The sequence below is a fragment of the Populus euphratica genome, unplaced genomic scaffold, assembly GCF_000495115.2.
Source record: "Populus euphratica unplaced genomic scaffold, PopEup_1.0 scaffold172.1, whole genome shotgun sequence".
NCBI lineage: Eukaryota > Viridiplantae > Streptophyta > Magnoliopsida > Malpighiales > Salicaceae > Populus > Populus euphratica.
Window position 1 is genome coordinate 792872 of NW_011499920.1, and position 18264 is coordinate 811135.

At 33.7% G+C, this 18264-nt stretch overlaps 2 protein-coding genes across 3 annotated transcripts in view; both read left to right on the plus strand.

Annotated features, from left to right (window-relative positions):
• The first annotated feature begins 3451 nt into the window (after positions 1 to 3451).
• On the plus strand, positions 3452 to 13826 carry LOC105135078 (kinesin-like calmodulin-binding protein). Of its 2 annotated transcripts, none has more exons than XM_011039769.1 (24): positions 3452 to 3860; positions 3973 to 4229; positions 4628 to 4700; positions 4986 to 5117; positions 5196 to 5434; positions 5693 to 6020; positions 6711 to 6810; positions 6897 to 7078; positions 7213 to 7328; positions 7533 to 7635; positions 8325 to 8477; positions 8590 to 8736; positions 8831 to 9031; positions 9559 to 9723; positions 9804 to 9908; positions 10057 to 10194; positions 10279 to 10473; positions 10604 to 10730; positions 11390 to 11592; positions 11729 to 11911; positions 12229 to 12324; positions 12432 to 12629; positions 12871 to 13142; positions 13328 to 13826. In XM_011039769.1, exons 2-24 carry the CDS (start codon positions 4072 to 4074, stop codon positions 13518 to 13520), a joined length of 3807 nt encoding a protein of 1268 aa, XP_011038071.1. In that variant the 5' UTR covers positions 3452 to 3860; positions 3973 to 4071; the 3' UTR covers positions 13521 to 13826. The 2 variants fall into 2 exon arrangements, with proteins under 2 accessions (XP_011038071.1, XP_011038072.1); XM_011039770.1 differs by having other exon boundaries at positions 3981 to 4229.
• Positions 13827 to 16942: 3116 nt separating this feature from the next.
• The window catches only part of LOC105135108 (2-oxoglutarate-dependent dioxygenase DAO-like), a 1818-nt gene continuing 496 nt past the window's right edge, over positions 16943 to 18264 (plus strand). The window contains exons 1-3 of the mRNA XM_011039823.1: positions 16943 to 17320; positions 17766 to 18081; positions 18173 to 18262. Coding sequence (XP_011038125.1) covers positions 16989 to 17320; positions 17766 to 18081; positions 18173 to 18262 — 738 coding nt within the window. The 5' untranslated portion in view covers positions 16943 to 16988. The remainder of the gene's footprint in view (positions 17321 to 17765; positions 18082 to 18172; positions 18263 to 18264) is intronic.

Sequence of the window (18264 nt, forward strand, 5' to 3'; positions counted from 1 at the left end):
TTTTATGATAGTTTGTTTTTTACAAATGATTTATATTTCATTTATAAATAATTTTTTAACATATATTACTTTGCTTTCAAATCATGTCTGATTAAAGTTTACTTAAATAATAATAATACTAATTATAATAATAAATAACAATAACAATAACATTAATAATAATAATTACAATAATAATCATACTAATAATAAATAATAACAACAATATTAATATATTTATTTAGGTTTGACAATCATATGGTCAAATCCAAGCTTATAGATGTAGCTAACCCAGGTATTTGCCTAACCCGAATGCCTGGTATCTAGTAAACATACATTGTTTCAATTTATAGATCCGTGTCTTGATAAACAGTAAAAAGCTGGTGTATATTGTATAATTATCGGGAGAGTATACGTAACTTCCAAGTTTACTCGCAGAGGAATCATGGGTGGGTAGCACAAGCAAATGAATGTGCAACTGCACCTGGAACCCTAGGATATAGAGTACGGGTACTGGGCAATGGGGAGGCTGGAAGCAGGCTAGAGTTTCTTTAAGATGACCCATCACTTTTCTAGATACTGTAATTGCTTGTTGTGTGGCTACACTGTCATCCTTGAAGCTGCCTGCCATTTTGGCAAGGAAGATGAAAGAAATGCTTGACGATAAAGCTAAGGCAAGTTGCTGTCATGTTTCCCTTTGGTGAATTGAGAAGCTGAGCTCAAGAAAGTGCAGGACTTCGTGAACGTGGCGGCCTCTTCTGTCAGTTCAAAACACGATCGTATGATGGTTGGGATGAATGGTGTTCTTAAATTTTATATTTTATATTTTTAAATTTGGATTATGGTGACGTTGTTTTCGTATTTTTATTGTTTTGAATTTGAATTGAAAGGTTTAGAAGAAATGATTATGGATTAGGTAATTTTAACATGAATGACTTGTTTGAGATTTGATTGAAGGTAGGTTTGATGTTCAAAAACAACTTCATCCACAAAAAAAGAATAATTAGATGAAAAAAATCAATTTTTATGAATTCTTTAATTTTATATACCTATACAAACTTGATTCGGATTTTGAATTAAGAAAGTAAATTTAAACTCATCTAATATTTTCTAATAACAACACTAAAATAATATCATTTTAATAAAAAAATAAAATAAAAATTTTACTCTAAATTTTAAACGGGTGTCAAATCGATTTATATTTTTTATTAAATTTCTAATTTATTTTTTTATAACCTAGATTGATCTAAAACTCTGAATTACCTAAGTTTATAATTAACCTTACAAATTAGTCTAGATTTTATATATAATAAAATGATTAGCTTATTCAAAACTTCACCATTAAAGGGTTTGATCATAATAAATAAAACAATATACATAATTCTCATTTTGACTTGAAAAACTAGTAAATATTTCACTTTTAAATACCCTAATGAAAAAAGAAAGTACTTTGGTTGGTAACAAGACCTAAAGCAATAATTAAATGCATTTGGTCTCCTATCAAGACGGTTGGTATTTGTTTTTACAATGATAGCTTCCCCTTCCCCAATTTTCTCATGTTTGTCTTAAATGCTACCATACAAGTACTCCTGTCGGAGAGCTGCCTCCAATTTTACTTCTTGCTTGTGGGACTTTTTTTTTTTTTAGGTTGTCCCTTTTGATTTAACAACATTATTTTTGATTGATTTTTCTTAAAAAATCAATAAATAAATAAATAATCAGGTTTTGACGGATTCAATCAGATCAACCCTAAATTTTGATCTATTAATTTATTTTGTTTTTTTTTTTTTTTTTTAAAATAACCAACAGGTCGAGTCTAGGTTTTAAAACAGCTAGTTGAAAGGGATTAGAAATGTACAAAACATTGTGATTCTTAGCAAAATGGCAGGCTATGGGAGCTCGTTGCCTGGACCGGCATCATGGCCGGCACTCCAGCAAATTTGCTTTTGAAGGGGTCATTTTGCACAAACGTGCATGTGCTTATAGAGCAATAATTGTAAATAATTGTTAGAGTATGATTCCTTCTTTGAAAGGATCAAATGAACCGTCCAGAGTAGTAAGGACACAAATCGATGGGGTCCACTTTAAATTTCTTCGTAAAGTAACGATGATGTGTGCAAGGATCATGTGATAAAGTTTATAGTGATTTGTATTTATCTAGACTAACAATAATTTATATTGTGAATTTTTAATATAAAATCATTAGGAAAAGACTTAATCTTGATTAACGAATAAATTGGTTGAAAATAAATAAATGGAGACTTTTTAGTGATTTTTTTTTAGGGAATTTCAAAGTATTTTATAAAATTAAAGTTTAAAACATAGTTATGCATGAAGACTTATAAAAAAATACATAAATTATTTAACTAACTAAATATTTTTTTCTTCATGGTTATGTGTAAAATCAAGAATTATTATAATACAAATAACCTCTTAATTTATTATTTTTATATTAAAAAACATGATTTTATGTTTTGAGTATATGTTAAGTTTATCGTATATCTTTCTATCAGGATTCTTAAGCTAAGCTAATGGAATTAGTTTCTTCTTTTGCATATGAATATCTTTCATTTGTTTTATTGAATATCTGGCTTTTATAGGGTTGATATTTTTATTAAACTTGAAAGGAAGTTTAATAAAAAATTATGAATTTTGCTATAATAAATACTAATATTTAACAAGAAATTCTTTATAAGAAAAATATTTTGAAAAATAAAAAATAATATATACAAATTGTATTACTAATTCAATGATAAAATTGACCTCGATAAGAGTATAGCATATATTAAAGATTATTATGCTGTTTCAATAATAAGTATTTTTTTAATTAAATGAAATAATTTTTTTTATTTCATCTAGTTTGTTGCAAAAAAAAAGGAATATATTAAAAAATATATAATTATAATATTAATGATTAGTATAATAACACAATGTTAATATAACCGCAATTCATTAGTAATTAAATGTAATTATTTTATTATACAAAACCAAGTTAAATCATTGACTCTTTCATCAGTTCATTAGAAGCTCAAAAGTTGAGCTTCTAGTAAAATATTTGCTGGTGCAAAAAACTATATTATTACCTTTTGAAATGAAATAAAAATAATGTTTTTATCTTTATTAAATAAAAGATTCAATCAATACCATGTTTTTTAAATAATTTTTCATAAAAAATAAGTTAATTTATATTCTTAAAATTATTTTACAATATTACTTCAGTTTTATTTTAATAGTTATTAAACATGTCACTTAAAGATCTAGCTAACTTGCTTCTAGGGTCCAATATTTAAAAAAATCATGGAGCTTATAGATTCATTTAACTTATTTTTTTAAAATATTTTTTTAATTTTTTTTATTAAACCAAGTAAATTTTAATTGACACGCTGGATTCAAGATTGTTTTTTAGTAAATTAAAAAAAAATTAAAATATTATTAGATGGCGTTGTAAATTTGAATTTTTGGAAGTGGCTAATTTATGCACTCCGCCATGTAACAGAAGAAAGAGGAAAAAAAAGTGTAGAAGTAGAAGCAGCAACTCATTGCCGTCCCTTCCTCTCCTCTCCTCTGCTCTCCCATTTATATCATTCTCGTGAATATCACCCTCCACTCCCTCTCTCTCTACACGCTTTTATCTATCAGTGCCATCGATACACCATCGCCATCACCATTTCAGATCTCTTAATCTCTCAAAGTTTCCTCCTTTCTTGATTGTCAGCTTCAAAAGGAAAGAACCTTTTCTTGGTTCCCATTTTTCGTGTGCTTTTCTTGGTTGATAAATTTCAGTTCCTTTTCACTTCTTGTCATTTCTTTGCCATTTTCCCATCTGGGTTTTGTTTCTGTCGCTGTTTTAGATATATTGTATTGCGGATCTGCATTGATAGGTGTGTGTTTCTTGATTGAATTTTGAATCTCGTTGACTTCTTGGATTGTTATTTTGGATACCCTTTTAGCTAAAGATAATGTTTTGATCTTTAAAGTGTTTGTCTTTTGCAGTTATTAAGGAAATATAGCCGGGGAAGCTACATGGAGAAACTGGTTTATTCGTGGAGCGGATTAATATTCATGTGACGTGGGGTTATTTGTGTTTGAGAAATGAAACTTGATGTGCATTCATTAATGGCTCAAAGTATAAGATCAAGAAGGACTTCTTCTAACTCCACTAATGGAAATGAAGAGACTCCTATGCACCCTTCTGCTTCTTTCTCAAATGGGGATGGATATGATAGCGATGGCTCCAATTTCGATATGCCGTAAGTCTACTATGCCATTCTTAGCTTCTTGTTTGTTACTTTCATTGTTGGTTTTTTATTATTTGTTTACTGTTGAGATGCGATGAAACTCGGATTGAAAATAACTTTAGACTTAACCATTCGTTGTAATTTTTTGACCTCGTATTGAATAGATTTTATTCAAAAGTTTTTACCATGATAAAATGGAAAGGACTTGGTAAAAATTTCCTCCCAGGTGTTTTGTTTTTGACTTGTTTTGCCTGCCCAATTTTTTAGGAACACATAATTCGCTCTTCATAGTCTATATATTGCTTGTAAAAACTGACTAGATAGCTTTAGAACTTCCAGGAAGTAATTTTTATGTTTTCTTTTGCAAGACTCTATCTAACCTCTTAAGTATTTATTGTTGTTTCTCACAGTACACCAGCAACCCTTTCCATGGCTATTCCGGCAGAACTTGCTGGTGCTATACCATTGATTGATAAATTTCAGGTGATAAACAAATAAGTCATTTTGCTGTCAATGTAATACATGGAAGAACATCTGCTTCTCATTTATGTTTACTTGCTCCAATATTATGAGTTGAATCCAAATTAGACTTGCGATTGTTATTTTTGGACAATATTCTTTTTGCATTTTTATGTGGATCTGGTTTATGATAATTGAATGTTGCAAGAGGATACAGACAGCTGACCCCAACTAGTTTGTAAACAAGTCTTAGTTATCGTAGTCATTTCCATTTTTGTGAAACTTGTACTTAAGTTTTGTTCCATGCAGGTTGAGGGATTCTTAAAATTGATGCAGAAACAGATTCAATCCACTGGGAAACGTGGGTTCTTTTCTAAAAAATCTGTAGGTCCTCAAGTTCGGGAAAAATTCACATTCGAGGATATGCTGTGTTTCCAAAAGGTAAAAGTATGCTGTGTGTGATTGCAGTATATTCTCATTTATGAACTCATGAAGAGCTTAGGTAGTGCTTTTTTGCAGGATCCTATACCAACTTCGGTGCTTAAAATTAATAGTGACCTAGTAAGCCGTGCCACTAAACTGTTCCAAATAATTTTGAAGTACATGGGAGTTGATTCATCTGATCGAGGAGCTCCAGCAAGCTTAGATGAACGGATTGAGCTGGTTGGAAAATTGTTCAAGCACACACTGAAGCGTGCAGAACTTCGAGATGAAATTTTTGCTCAGATTTCAAAGCAAACAAGGAACAACCCTGACAGGCATGCATAGCTTTTTTATTTAACTTTCTATTCTTTTTTTTGTTTTCCCAGTATCTTGTAAGTTGTGAAATTAAAACCCATTCCAACTGGCCTTTCATTAATCGAGCTGATGTCCAATGGACAAATCTTTCTCATACATATAAACAGTGATTGTCAGTTTACATGTTTGATTTTATTTGGGCCTATGATTGTTTCTCCTCAACATACTGTTATTTCCTTATTTGATGCTATCTAGGTTTGTTGATTCTCATAATGCAGGCAATATTTGATTAAAGCATGGGAGCTAATGTACTTGTGTGCTTCTTCAATGCCTCCTAGCAAGGAAATTGGTGGATATTTATCTGAGTATGTCCATAATGTAGCATATGGTGCAAGTACTGATTCTGAGGTTCAAATCCTTGCATTAAATACACTAAATGCTTTGAAGCGTTCTGTCAAAGCTGGTCCTAGGCACACAATACCAGGGCGTGAGGAAATTGAAGCTCTTCTAACCGGTCGAAAGCTTACAACAATAGTGTTTTTTCTGGATGAAACTTTTGAAGAAATCACGTATGACATGGCAACGACAGTGTCCGATGCTGTTGAGGTATTTCAAAGAGTCATCAACTCTGTCTTCTATGGTTCTTTCTAGGTAGGCACAGATATACAAAAGCAAAATGCTCAATCTCAACTGGGAAAAAAATAGAAATTATAGCATGACCTGCTATTTTTATTCTAATTTTCTTAGAGATGTATGCAAACAGAGGAAGATGTACTTATTATATATGATGGAAGGAGAATTGATCTTATGATGGTCAGCTGTTCTGATAGCCTTTTTGGAAGAGTGCCCTCTGTACCTTGTCTTTGAAATGCTTATTGAATATAATTTCCTGATCAGAGAGCTGAGAACACCCACAAGTCCACAAGTATATTTTAAAACCATTTCCATGATTATGAAAGGTCTAGTGGTCCTGTGAGCTTGATGTTTGGTTCTAGTTGGATTGAATATGGTTAAACAAAGAATAGAAAACTCTAGGCTTCTCACAAACTGGGAGGTCCAGCCAGTTAATCCAGTGTCTTGTCTTTCTTTCTCAAAACGAATAGCATAACATATGGTGTTAAGGGTTTATGGATGACAAGCTCTTATTTATTTGCTAAAATCTTGCTACGATTATCGTTGCCTTGATTGACATTGCAGGCTAAGGTGACAGCTAAGCTTATCCTGTTAAAAATGACTTATTTTGTGTTTAGTGATTTGAAACATTATTTACATTAATGTAATTCATACTTGTTTCAGGAACTTTCTGGGTTAATCAAGCTGTCAGCATTTTCTAGCTTCAGTCTTTTTGAATACTGCAAAGTTGTTTCTGGTTCGAAGTCATCTGATCCTGGGAATGGTATGCATCCCTTGCCTTTCTTGATTGTTTTCCTAGTCAAAGCTCATTTGAAATTGCCATCTAATCTGCAACCTGTTGTCATGCAGAGGAGTACATTGGGTTAGATGATAACAAATATATTGGAGATTTGTTAGCGGAATTCAAGGCAGCCAAGGATCGAAGCAAGGGAGAAATCATGCACTGCAAGCTGATATTTAAGAAAAAGCTATTTCGGGAGTCAGATGAAGCTGTAACAGATCCAATGTTTGTGCAATTATCATATGTTCAGGTGCATAAACTCCTAAACATTATTGAATAGCCTCAACTTTGACTTGAAAGTTTGGAATGATTGTCATGCTATCTCTAAAGTTTAGCATAGATTTTAGCTTCTTGCTTTACTGATGTATGATTATCTTGTTACAGTTGCAACATGACTATATATTGGGCAATTATCCTGTTGGGAGGGAGGATGCTGCGCAGTTGTCTGCATTGCAAATATTGGTTGACATTGGATTTTCCGGTAGTCAAGAATCATCCATGTTAGTAGTTTCTTGCTCCCCTTTTTTCCTTGTCTAATTTACGTTAAATTCTAGCATTTTAACTTCCTAATGCACAATGGTTTGCTGGCCTTTCATTTTGGAGTCATAGTGACTTAACCTAAAGCCTTTACGGTGATCAGATTTTGATCTCGAGTTACTCTTTATTTGTATGAGTTTTGACATGCTGAAGCTGACATTTCACAGTGATTGGACCTCTCTCCTTGAGCGATTTCTACCCAGACAAATTGCAATTACACGAGGAAAGAGGGAATGGGAGTTGGATATTCTTTCTCGTTACCATTCCATGGTAAGAACTAGCATCTGAAACTTCTGTCTTTGTAACTTTCGAGAAAGTATTTTTGTTTCAAAAGGTACTTTTCTTTAAATTCTGTTATTTCAAGTCAATGTTTACAACTTGCTTGTATGGCTTGCAGTTCAGGATTGCTTAGAACAATTTGCTTCCTGGATCTTTGTATATTTTTCCTTGTCATTTTCTTGAACAGCATTTTTTTTCTTAGTTTGTCTGCCAGACCAATATTTTCATTTCTACATCATTTGCCGGTTTGTTTTCAAATTTCAGTTTAATCTTCTTAAATCATGTGGTTAATGGTTTAATTTCTTCTTCCACTTTTGTGTCCATTTAAGTAATATTTGTCAAAGAGAGGTGGTAGGCAGATGTGGATACAAGTGCGTTTTCAATTAAGTTCAACAAAAACTTATGGGTTCAAGTTCATATTGACTTTGATTACTCTGTTTATCACTTTTAGTCAGAATTGAATAGATCCAAGGTGGTATCTTCAACAAGGAATCAAAGTAGTGTCATATTCTACACAAGTGATGACTATTGCACTCAATATATCCTACTACTTGTTTCACTTATCCATTGCCTCTCTTCTTTGTTAAGTCTACTCTTTAAAAAGATGGCATTTTACCTGTCAGAGGCTATTCTTTATTCTATAGAGAATCTCCTTTTGATATTGTCCTGTTTCCATGCAGGAAAATCTGACAAAGGATGATGCAAGACAGCAATTTCTACGCATATTAAGGTCGCTTCCCTATGGCAACTCAGTTTTCTTCAGTGTTCGCAAGATTGATGATCCTATTGGACTTTTGCCTGGTCGGATTATTTTGGGCATTAACAAGCGAGGGGTAAGTCTTGAATTAATGGATTAAACCATCACAACCTTGTACTGTGAAATTCTTTTCACATTCTAGATCATGCGTCTGCTGGACCTTAGTTTGTTTGTTCATTGGTCCACAGGTGCACTTCTTCCGTCCAGTTCCAAAGGAATATTTACATTCAGCAGAATTAAGAGACATAATGCAGTTTGGTAGTAGCAATACTGCTGTTTTCTTCAAGATGAGAGTTGCAGGTGTTCTGCACATATTCCAGTTTGAGACCAAGCAGGTTAACATATTTGTCACTTCCCTGTTGGTTTTCCACGGTTGGATCTTGACCTTCTCAACTGTTTTTGTTTAAGTAACCAAACTTCATTTATCAGGGAGAAGAAATTTGTGTTGCTCTTCAAACACATATAAATGATGTCATGATGCGCCGTTATTCTAAAGCTCGGACTGTTGCTAGCGGCTCAGTGAATGGAGATGTTCTTAACAATTCTAACCCTACCAGTGTAGAAGTGCATGAAAAACGTTTAAACGAATTGTCAAAAACTATTGAAGAATCTCAGAAGAAATCTGAACAAGTAAGCTTTAAAATAAAAATTTAAATTCTATGATCAGTTGTTGGATACAGTGGTGGTGAAACTAAAGAACATTTTGGATGTCTTGGACATGTAGGGAACAAGTCATAGATATTGTCAGAAAAAAGTGTAATCTGAAACTTGGATGCATTATAAAGTCATTTTGGACACAGCCCAAACATGAAAATCAAGTCTAATTTTGGTAATAATTATCAATATTAAAGATATTATGAAGAGAAACAAGTGTAGACAAGGGATGTAGGCAGTGTGAAATTGTTAATATCTGAAATATCTTTGTATTTATTGTTGTGCCCCTGTCCTTTTTGTTAGGATTTGATATTTCTGTGTCTATCTTGTCTTATTCTTTGTCCTGCATCATGGTAACTTTGTGTCAACTTACATGTTTAATTTTTGGGCCTAAGATGTCAACAAGTCCTTTTCAGAGAACATAAACGTTTTTTATATTTCCTTTATGCATGTGATTGTCTTTGAAATTGCACTTAGGATTAACGGTGAATATGCTTTTCTAGTTATTGGAAGAATTGCATGAGAAGCAAAATCAAGAAGTGAAATTGCAAGAGCAATTGAAGGGCTTGAAAGATTCCTTGAGATCAGCGAAGCAAAACTTGGCAGAAGTAGAGTGTGATCGTGATAGACTTAAGTCACTGTGTGCTGAAAAGGATGCAGCCTTTCAAGTTAGTATTATTAACTCTGATGCACGAGTTCTTTCTTTAGTCACCTGCTATATTTTGCTAATTTTGATGTTGTGTTTTAGGTCGTGTTGTCGGAAAAGAGGAGCATGGAAACCAGGTTGGCCAGCCTCAGTAATCTCACACTAGAGAAAAATGCCAAAAATGATTTAGTTGGAGCTAATAACCAGGTAGAATTCTGAAAATATAACTATTATGCTCTGGGTTTGAGTTTAATTTGTTACTGATTTTTCTGGTCTGGACTCAATTCTCATTAATACAACAGAATCATATTGCTTGCTTTTTGATGAAGTGATCATTTTGGACTGGATAACACAGGTGTTGCATAAGCTCCAGGATGAATTGAAACTGCGGAATGAGGAATTGCATGCAGCGGAAGAAAGGATACAAAGATTGGGCAATGAAAAAATTTTACTTGAACAGAAGATCTCTAGGTTTGCAAGGAAAGTTGAAGAGGTAGTGATGCATTCTTGAATTTTAACCATCTATTGGTGATTTGTCGCTGCAAAATGGTTAGTGTCACTGTTGGTTATAATGCAGATGGAAGTTGTTGGGAAAAACATTGAGCAGGAACGCCAATCCTTGAAGCTTCGAGTGATTGAACTCGAACGGAAGCTGGAAATGGTCACACGAGATTTGGCCACTTCCAAATCAACTCTTGCAATTGTGAATGCAGATTTAGCTTCGTTGCAGAACAATTTGAAGGAATTGGAGGATTTGAGAGAAATGAAAGAGGTATAAGCGCTTTTGCATTAGTTTCTTTATTTCTGGTGTATACTTGTACCTTATGCAAATACTTTATGAATTGGTTAAATTTTCTTGCATATTTGTTGAGCTAAATCCATAAGTTGGGACGTGCTTCCAGGACATTGACAGAAAGAATGAGCAGACTGCTGCCATTTTGAAGATGCAAGCATCTCAACTTGCTGAGCTAGAAGTGCTTTATAAGGAAGAACAAGTTTTGCGGAAATGTTATTTTAATACCATAGAAGGTTGGATAGCCTTGAATATGGTATCCTAACGCCACCACAACATATTCAAAAATCACATCACGAACATGTTGCTCCCAGTTTAAATGCTCTTCATGACGCAGTCCTAGGATTTTTTGAAAATCTAGCAACTGATTAGGAGAACTTCAGGATGGTAAAGTAAATAGCTAATAACTGTGGCATTTTATGTTGGCATGAACACTGTCAAATAGGATTAAAATTTTAATTATTTGACTCTTAGGAATACTGTGACATCAGATTAGGTCATGCAGCCTTTATTAACAAGGATTTTGATGGGTTACAATGTCAAAACTTGCTTAGGGATCCAGGGTAAGATGTAACTTACTGATATGAGAGTTTTTGCTAGGGATGGTTGTAAAGGGAAAACAAGAAGAGAGAGATTGATGGTCTACTAGTATTAAAACTAGGAAAGAAGTGGTAGGCTAGAAAGAAAAATGAAAAAACTATAGTAAAGAGATTCAGGGGAGGGGCAGTAGCCACAAGTGTTTGTCCAAAGCTGCATTACTTCACAAACCAACTGCACAGGCCTCTGCTTCATCAATTTTTTTCTAACATTATTACAAGTTCATTTCCCCGCATGAAAACCATATGTCCTGATACCATAAAAAGCTAATGAAGCCATTTCATTTCATGCATTTCAGACATGAAAGGCAAGATCAGGGTTTTCTGTCGGTTAAGGCCTCTAAGTGAGAAAGAGATTTCTGAAAAGGATAGAGGCCTGCTTACAAGCACAGATGAATTTACAGTTGAACATCCATGGAAAGACGATAAAGCAAAACAGCATATATATGATCGAGTGTTTGATGGAAATGCTACCCAGGAAGATGTGTTTGAGGATACACGAGTGAGTTTGAATGTTATTTCATTTATCAGTATACTGCTTCAATTTTTAATCCCGAGGGAACCTCGACCTTGTAACTAGTTTGTAATTCATCAACAAACTCTTGATGTATTCTTTCTTTCTGGCAATTGTGATACAGTATTTAGTTCAGTCTGCTGTGGATGGTTACAATGTTTGCATATTTGCCTACGGCCAAACTGGTTCTGGGAAGACATTTACTGTTTATGGCTCTGAAGGCAATCCTGGACTGACACCACGTGCCACTTCAGAACTTTTTAAAATTTTAAGACGTGATAGCAACAAATTCTCATTTTCATTAAAGGTATTTTGGTTCTTACTTCAATTTTTGGGTTCTGACAATGATGATGGCTTCTTCATATTCTACATGGTGGAACTAAATTTTTAGCTAGATTATTTACTTCATTCATTTAAGGATATAAGAAACTTTTATAATCAGCATGAGTTCCTCGCTGGCTTGTCTATGTTGACTGTGCTGTCTCTGTCTATGCATGCACGGATTCCTCTGCATTTCAATCATTGCATGTGCAATATGTTTCTGTTATCTTTTTAGGCATTTAAATCAATTTGAATTGCACTCAATTTTATGAAAAAGTTTATCCTATTTTTAAAATGATGCAGGCATATATGGTCGAGTTGTATCAAGATACGCTTGTGGACCTTCTATTACCAAAAAATATGAAGCGCCTAAAATTGGATATTAAAAAAGATTCAAAGGTGATTGCTATTTCCCAAAACTGGTATCTAATATTTGTTATTTCAAATCTTGTCTAGTTCGATTGTCATTATTGGAGCTCATGTATTACGTATTATATGATATACAGGGTATGGTTTCTGTTGAAAATGTGACAGTTGTATCCATTACTACATTTGAAGAATTGAAAAACATTATTCAGAGAGGATCTGATCGGCGGCATACATCTGGGACTCAAATGAATGAAGAAAGTTCAAGGTCTCATTTGATTCTTTCAATTGTTATTGAAAGTACTAACCTTCAAACTCAGTCAGTAGCAAGGGGAAAGGTATTCATCTAGTTATCCTTGATTGAATTATATGATGCTTCTATGAACTGAATGATTGCTGTCAGAAACATGATGTGCATGTACATTTACTTGTCCTATTTTCTTTATTGTGAGATTTGAAGACATAAGCTCAGTCATAGCTGCATCAAAATATGTGATAGCATGAAGTGCGAGCCTCTCTAGTTTATATTTTAGAGTTGAAGCTGTTAATTCATGCATGACATCTTGATATCATGTGCAGTTAAGTTTTGTGGACCTTGCCGGTTCAGAAAGAATAAAGAAGTCAGGCTCTTCAGGTAGTCAACTTAAGGAAGCTCAAAGCATCAACAAGTCACTTTCAGCCCTCGGGGATGTCATTAGCGCGTTATCTTCTGGTGGTCAACACATACCTTATAGGAACCACAAGTTAACAATGTTAATGAGTGATTCCCTGGGTGGTAATGCGAAGACACTTATGTTCGTGAATGTATCTCCAGCCGAATCAAATTTAGACGAGTCTTACAATTCTCTAATGTATGTCTGTGTCTTCTTAACATTCTTAACATATCTATACTGTTGGTGTCTTATTCAAGATTAGTATTGGTTAGTTTTAAGATGATAGAATTAAGTTAAGGCTAGATGTTATCTCCATCAAATCTCTTTCAGTTTCATGTATTTGTTTTTGCCTTTCTTGGTATCTCAACATTTTGCCATTTCAGGTATGCATCAAGAGTTCGATCTATTGTTAATGATCCAAGCAAAAATGTATCGTCAAAAGAGGTTGCTCGGCTGAAAAAACTGGTTGCGCATTGGAAAGAACAGGCAGGTAAGAGAGGGGATGATGATGATCTTGAAGATATTCAAGAACAAAGACCAGTGAGAGAGAAGACAGATGGTCGTCATTCGATGTAGAGTATCTTGTTCGTTGAGGTGAAATTTCACCTCTGAGTCCGTTGGTTTTCAAGCTTTTTTCGTTGGCATTCTGGTAACTTTAACCACATGGATGACTGGGGATTAACTAACTAAATTATGGATGGGTTCTGACGATCTCTGACTAATACCATACTGATGCTGAAGAGGTTGTAATTGGCTTAAAGGATTTGATTTGTATAGTCTGAATTGTTTGTATATAATAATACTCGCACCTTTTATGTTGATTATACTTATAAATATGAGTTGGTAGTTTAGCTCATTAATCCAAATGTCTTCTTCTGTTCAGACTCGTTAATGCATTCCAAGTACGTACAACCCTTCCTTTACTTTAGCTTGTCCAGTCATCCTTCCCATAACCAGGTCTTGAAATATGAAGTGATCAAGAAGAAAGTTGCATTACAAATTAGGGCCTTGATTATTTTATGGATAGATAACAAATTGGCAGCAAGATTAGGAACATGTAATATTTTTTAAAAAAGGAGTGAGGGACTTAGGGAGATATGTTTTAAAAAAGGAGTGAGGGACATGTAACATGCAATTGTGGTTAGGAATCCATCACTGTGATTTGCTGTTAGGACAATGCTTGTAAGATATGAAAGAACTTCCACTGTAAGTCATGTGGTTTGTTACACCCAAGTCAATGACCCAGGTGTTAACTTTTATTTGAGGCATTAAAAATATGAGAAATTAAAATTTTACTATTTTGAGTTAAAAAGCATGACTTAGATGGTTTTTCCATCGAGTTAAGTAAGGTTTTTAAACGTTGAATTTATTTTTTATTGAGCCCTTCCACTTCTAGCGTGTTGAATTCATAGACTGACTCTTTAGAATTTGTTAAGTGTGCCTTTTTTTTTTACCGGTTTCATTTGTATATGCCATTTCATCTTATCCTAGATGGTTTTCCATGGAGTTTCCAACAGGACTATTTAGTATGGCATGTTTTCTTGTAGTTATTATAGAACCGGTCATCTTTAGAGGTTTTTTTTTCCCTTTTATTCTTCTGCAATATTCATGGCATTACTTGGGTTCTTGTTATTGGTCATCATCATAATTGATCCTTTGATATTAGGGATATCAAGCATTATGGTTCTTCTCCTTTTTTCGGCCTTTATCAATGAGAACATCTCATTGAGTGAAGGAAAAGATTTTTTTCTAAGTATTTGAACTCATATATAGTCAGACTCTTATTGAGTCTTATAAGAAATTCAAAGATCCTCTCCCTTTCCACATAATTTTTTAGAATTATAGCATATTCACCGCACTACATCTTAAAATCTTGATAATAATCTAACTCCAACCAGAAATTTTTTATAGTATTGTTATATTCAATAACCATCATAGTAACTTATTTGGTCACTAAAAGCTTCATCTTAATCTCATAGATTAACACAATATCTTTCATTTTGGAATAAGTTTTTCTCACTACTTCTCAAATATCCTTTGTTGTGACTAGAAACATGTAAGGACCACAAATCTCTAATATCATAGTTTTATAGCCATGACATAATCATGGAGTCTTTTTCATCCTAAAGTGTGAACTTTGGTTCTTCTGGATTAGGAGGACTGTTAATCAAATGGTTGATCTTTCCCTTCTTTTTAAAAAAATTTTTCACTATTTTTTATCAATTCAAATAGTTTATTCCATTCAGCCAATATAACAATTATAAATTATATAGTTCTCTTAATGTTTGATTCATTTAAATTTCTTTTATGGTGTTTTCAACATGATTAAGAACCGAACAAATTTACTAGATTAAACAACAAGAAATAACAAGGTAGGGTAAGAAAGGAAGTATTTTTTTTTTTTTAGAGCTTTGAAATATAACATGAAGAATTCTTGTCTTCATGTTTCTCATTTACTACAATAGAAATACATCTATATATACAACATCTATAAGTCTATTTCAAGATAGTTCCATAATTGCTATTAACTATACATAAATAGACATTACTAACAAATCCTATTTCTGTAGAAAAATATATTTGACTTCATGTTTTTACATCTTATAAATCAAGTCTAATCAATCTTAATTCTACTAGAATCTTCAATATTTTTTTTAATATTTAATTTATTAAGAATTAGTCTTTATGCTTCTTTTTTTTGCTCTTTCCTTTCTACAAGGCTATATCAATCCAGTGTCGAAAATTTCAACATAAGCGGGTTAACTCTTTTTTTTTAGTTTTTTATTTTAATATTGAGTTGTTTGATAATTAAACTTCATAATTTTTTTAACTAGCCCGTGGTAAAGCGCGAGTCTCCTATCTGGTTCGTCATATCTTTAAAACGAGTTTTCAAAATTAACTATGCATCCGAGATCACTCTTCTCATAATCACTAGGGTTCTTTACCTTTGACATCTAACAATTTAATTTTGCAATTTGTCTATATATATTATCCATTACCAACTAATAAACTCCTTTTTTAAATTCTGTAACCTGTCTTTATATGTTTTATATCACCAATTTTTGAATGTTTTCTTCACGAGAGGGAATCTCCTCATCTCCTCGTACATAAACACATTATATACTGCCATCTTTTTTAGTTATGATTATTCCAACACATAACAAGTAAATAAACACTAGAATCGTTGTGCTTCGATACTAACTAATACAAACAAAAACAATATACTAGAAAATAACAAACTACAAAGATAAAATTGAAGCCAAATATGATTATTATATAAAACTCTAATTGATATTTTTATTATTATATAAATAACTCTAATTTATATATAGTCTCGAGATCTTAAGAGGTTTACAATATCTTAAATGAATTAAAAAACCAACAAAAACATTCAAAAACCATAAAATAATAATGACTAAGAAAAATATTCTCTCCCTGGATATCCCCCTCGACCTGTGTAAATGATTCATTTGGGCATGTTTTTGAACAATTTGATGAACCGAGACAGTGGTTATGGTCTTGTACATTGCATTTCTACCTACTTCGCTTGCCTTATATTCAATTCATCTTTCTTGGATAATCCGAATTGATCGCATGACTTTGATGCCCATCCACAACTTAAATGAGAACCACACCTAATCCGAATTGATCGCATGGCTTTGATGCCCATCCAAAACTTAAATGAGAAGCACACCTTTCTTACTGTCATTTGAGTACTATGAATTCCATTAGATTTCCATCTTTTTGCACCATCATTTTTGTTGGTTGTTATGCAGACACTAGCCTGCAAGCTGCTCTTGGCATCTTGCTATGCTAAGGCAAGCATAAAGATGTCACTGTTTTGTTTTATATGAACATTTAGCCTTGCCTTCTCATACTTGTCGGGAACAAAATGTAAAGTCTGTCCACATGATGTCTGCCTAAGCAAAGCAAATCCTTAATTTTATATAACCGTCAATGCCGTGTTCTAACACGGCTTGCTAAAGAGTGGAAGGCTTTTATATATATATCTATATATCAAGAATAGACTTAACATAAGTAAAGATGGGAGAGAGTGGTGTCCCAACAATAGATCTGCAAGGGTTTCCTGGACAGTATGGGAAACTGAGAAGAGCATGTGAAGAGTGGGGCTGTTTCAGGCTCGTGAATCACAATATCTCTTTGGCCATCATGGCAGATATGAAGAGGGTTGTGAGATCATTGTTAGACCTGCCCTTCGATGTGAAAAAGCGCAACTTAGATGTAATATCTGGGAGTGGCTACATGGCACCAAGCCAAGTCAACCCTCTTTACGAGGCTTTGGGACTTTATGATATGGGGTCTTCACAGGCTGTGGACACTTTCTGCTCCCAATTGGATGCCTCTTCTTACCAAAGGTAATTTTTTTTCTTTCATTTCTCTTGAATTTGTACCACTCTTCACTTCATTTCCATTAAGTTTCTTAAAGCTGAAAACAATTGGCTGTTGGAAGGTAAAATGAGAACTATCATCATTATTACTGGAGAAGGCATTCTGAAAATCACTATTGTGATAGAAAATCCCAAGAATCAGTAGATTGAACCCTTATGATGGAGTGAGATGTGCCACATCACCTTGGATGCTAGTATTGACAAGACAGCTCCACTTCCTTTTTGGGTTATCTTGTAGCCTCTCTGAATGGGGGCCAGTTGCTCTTATCTTGAACTAAATGTTTAGAAATCTTTTCAAACTTCTGGCTACAAGGAGTTTCAGCAGCAAATTCTTACTGAAATGAACTTGGTTTCTTTAATGTCATTTCTATACATTGATATTCTATTTTTTATTTGCAATTGTTGTTGCCAGAGAGGTTATAGAGATGTATGCTAAGGCAATTCATGGGGCGGCCAAGGATGTAGCTCGAAAGTTGGCTGAAAGTTTAGGGTTAAGTGGTGATTTTTTTGAGTCATGGGTTTGCCAGTTCAGGATCAACAAGTACAACTTCACCCCTGAAACTATAGGCTCCTCTGGAGTCCAAATACATACAGATTCTGGGTTTCTGACTATCCTTCAAGACGATGAAAATGTTGGAGGGCTTGAAGTGATGAACCCGTCTGGTGCGTATGTAGCTGTTGATCCGGTGCCAGGCACCCTCCTGATCAATCTTGGAGACATTGCTAAGGTAATGATAGAGTTCCTGTATCTTTTTACCTTTATATTAGTAGTAAATCGGCTTCTTAGTTCTTAAGCTGCTGCTTGTTGATGTCACAAAGGCATGGAGCAATGGGAGGTTTCGTAACGTGCAGCATCGAGTGCAATGCAAGGAAGCTACAATTCGGATTTCAATTGCTTCATTCCTGCTGGC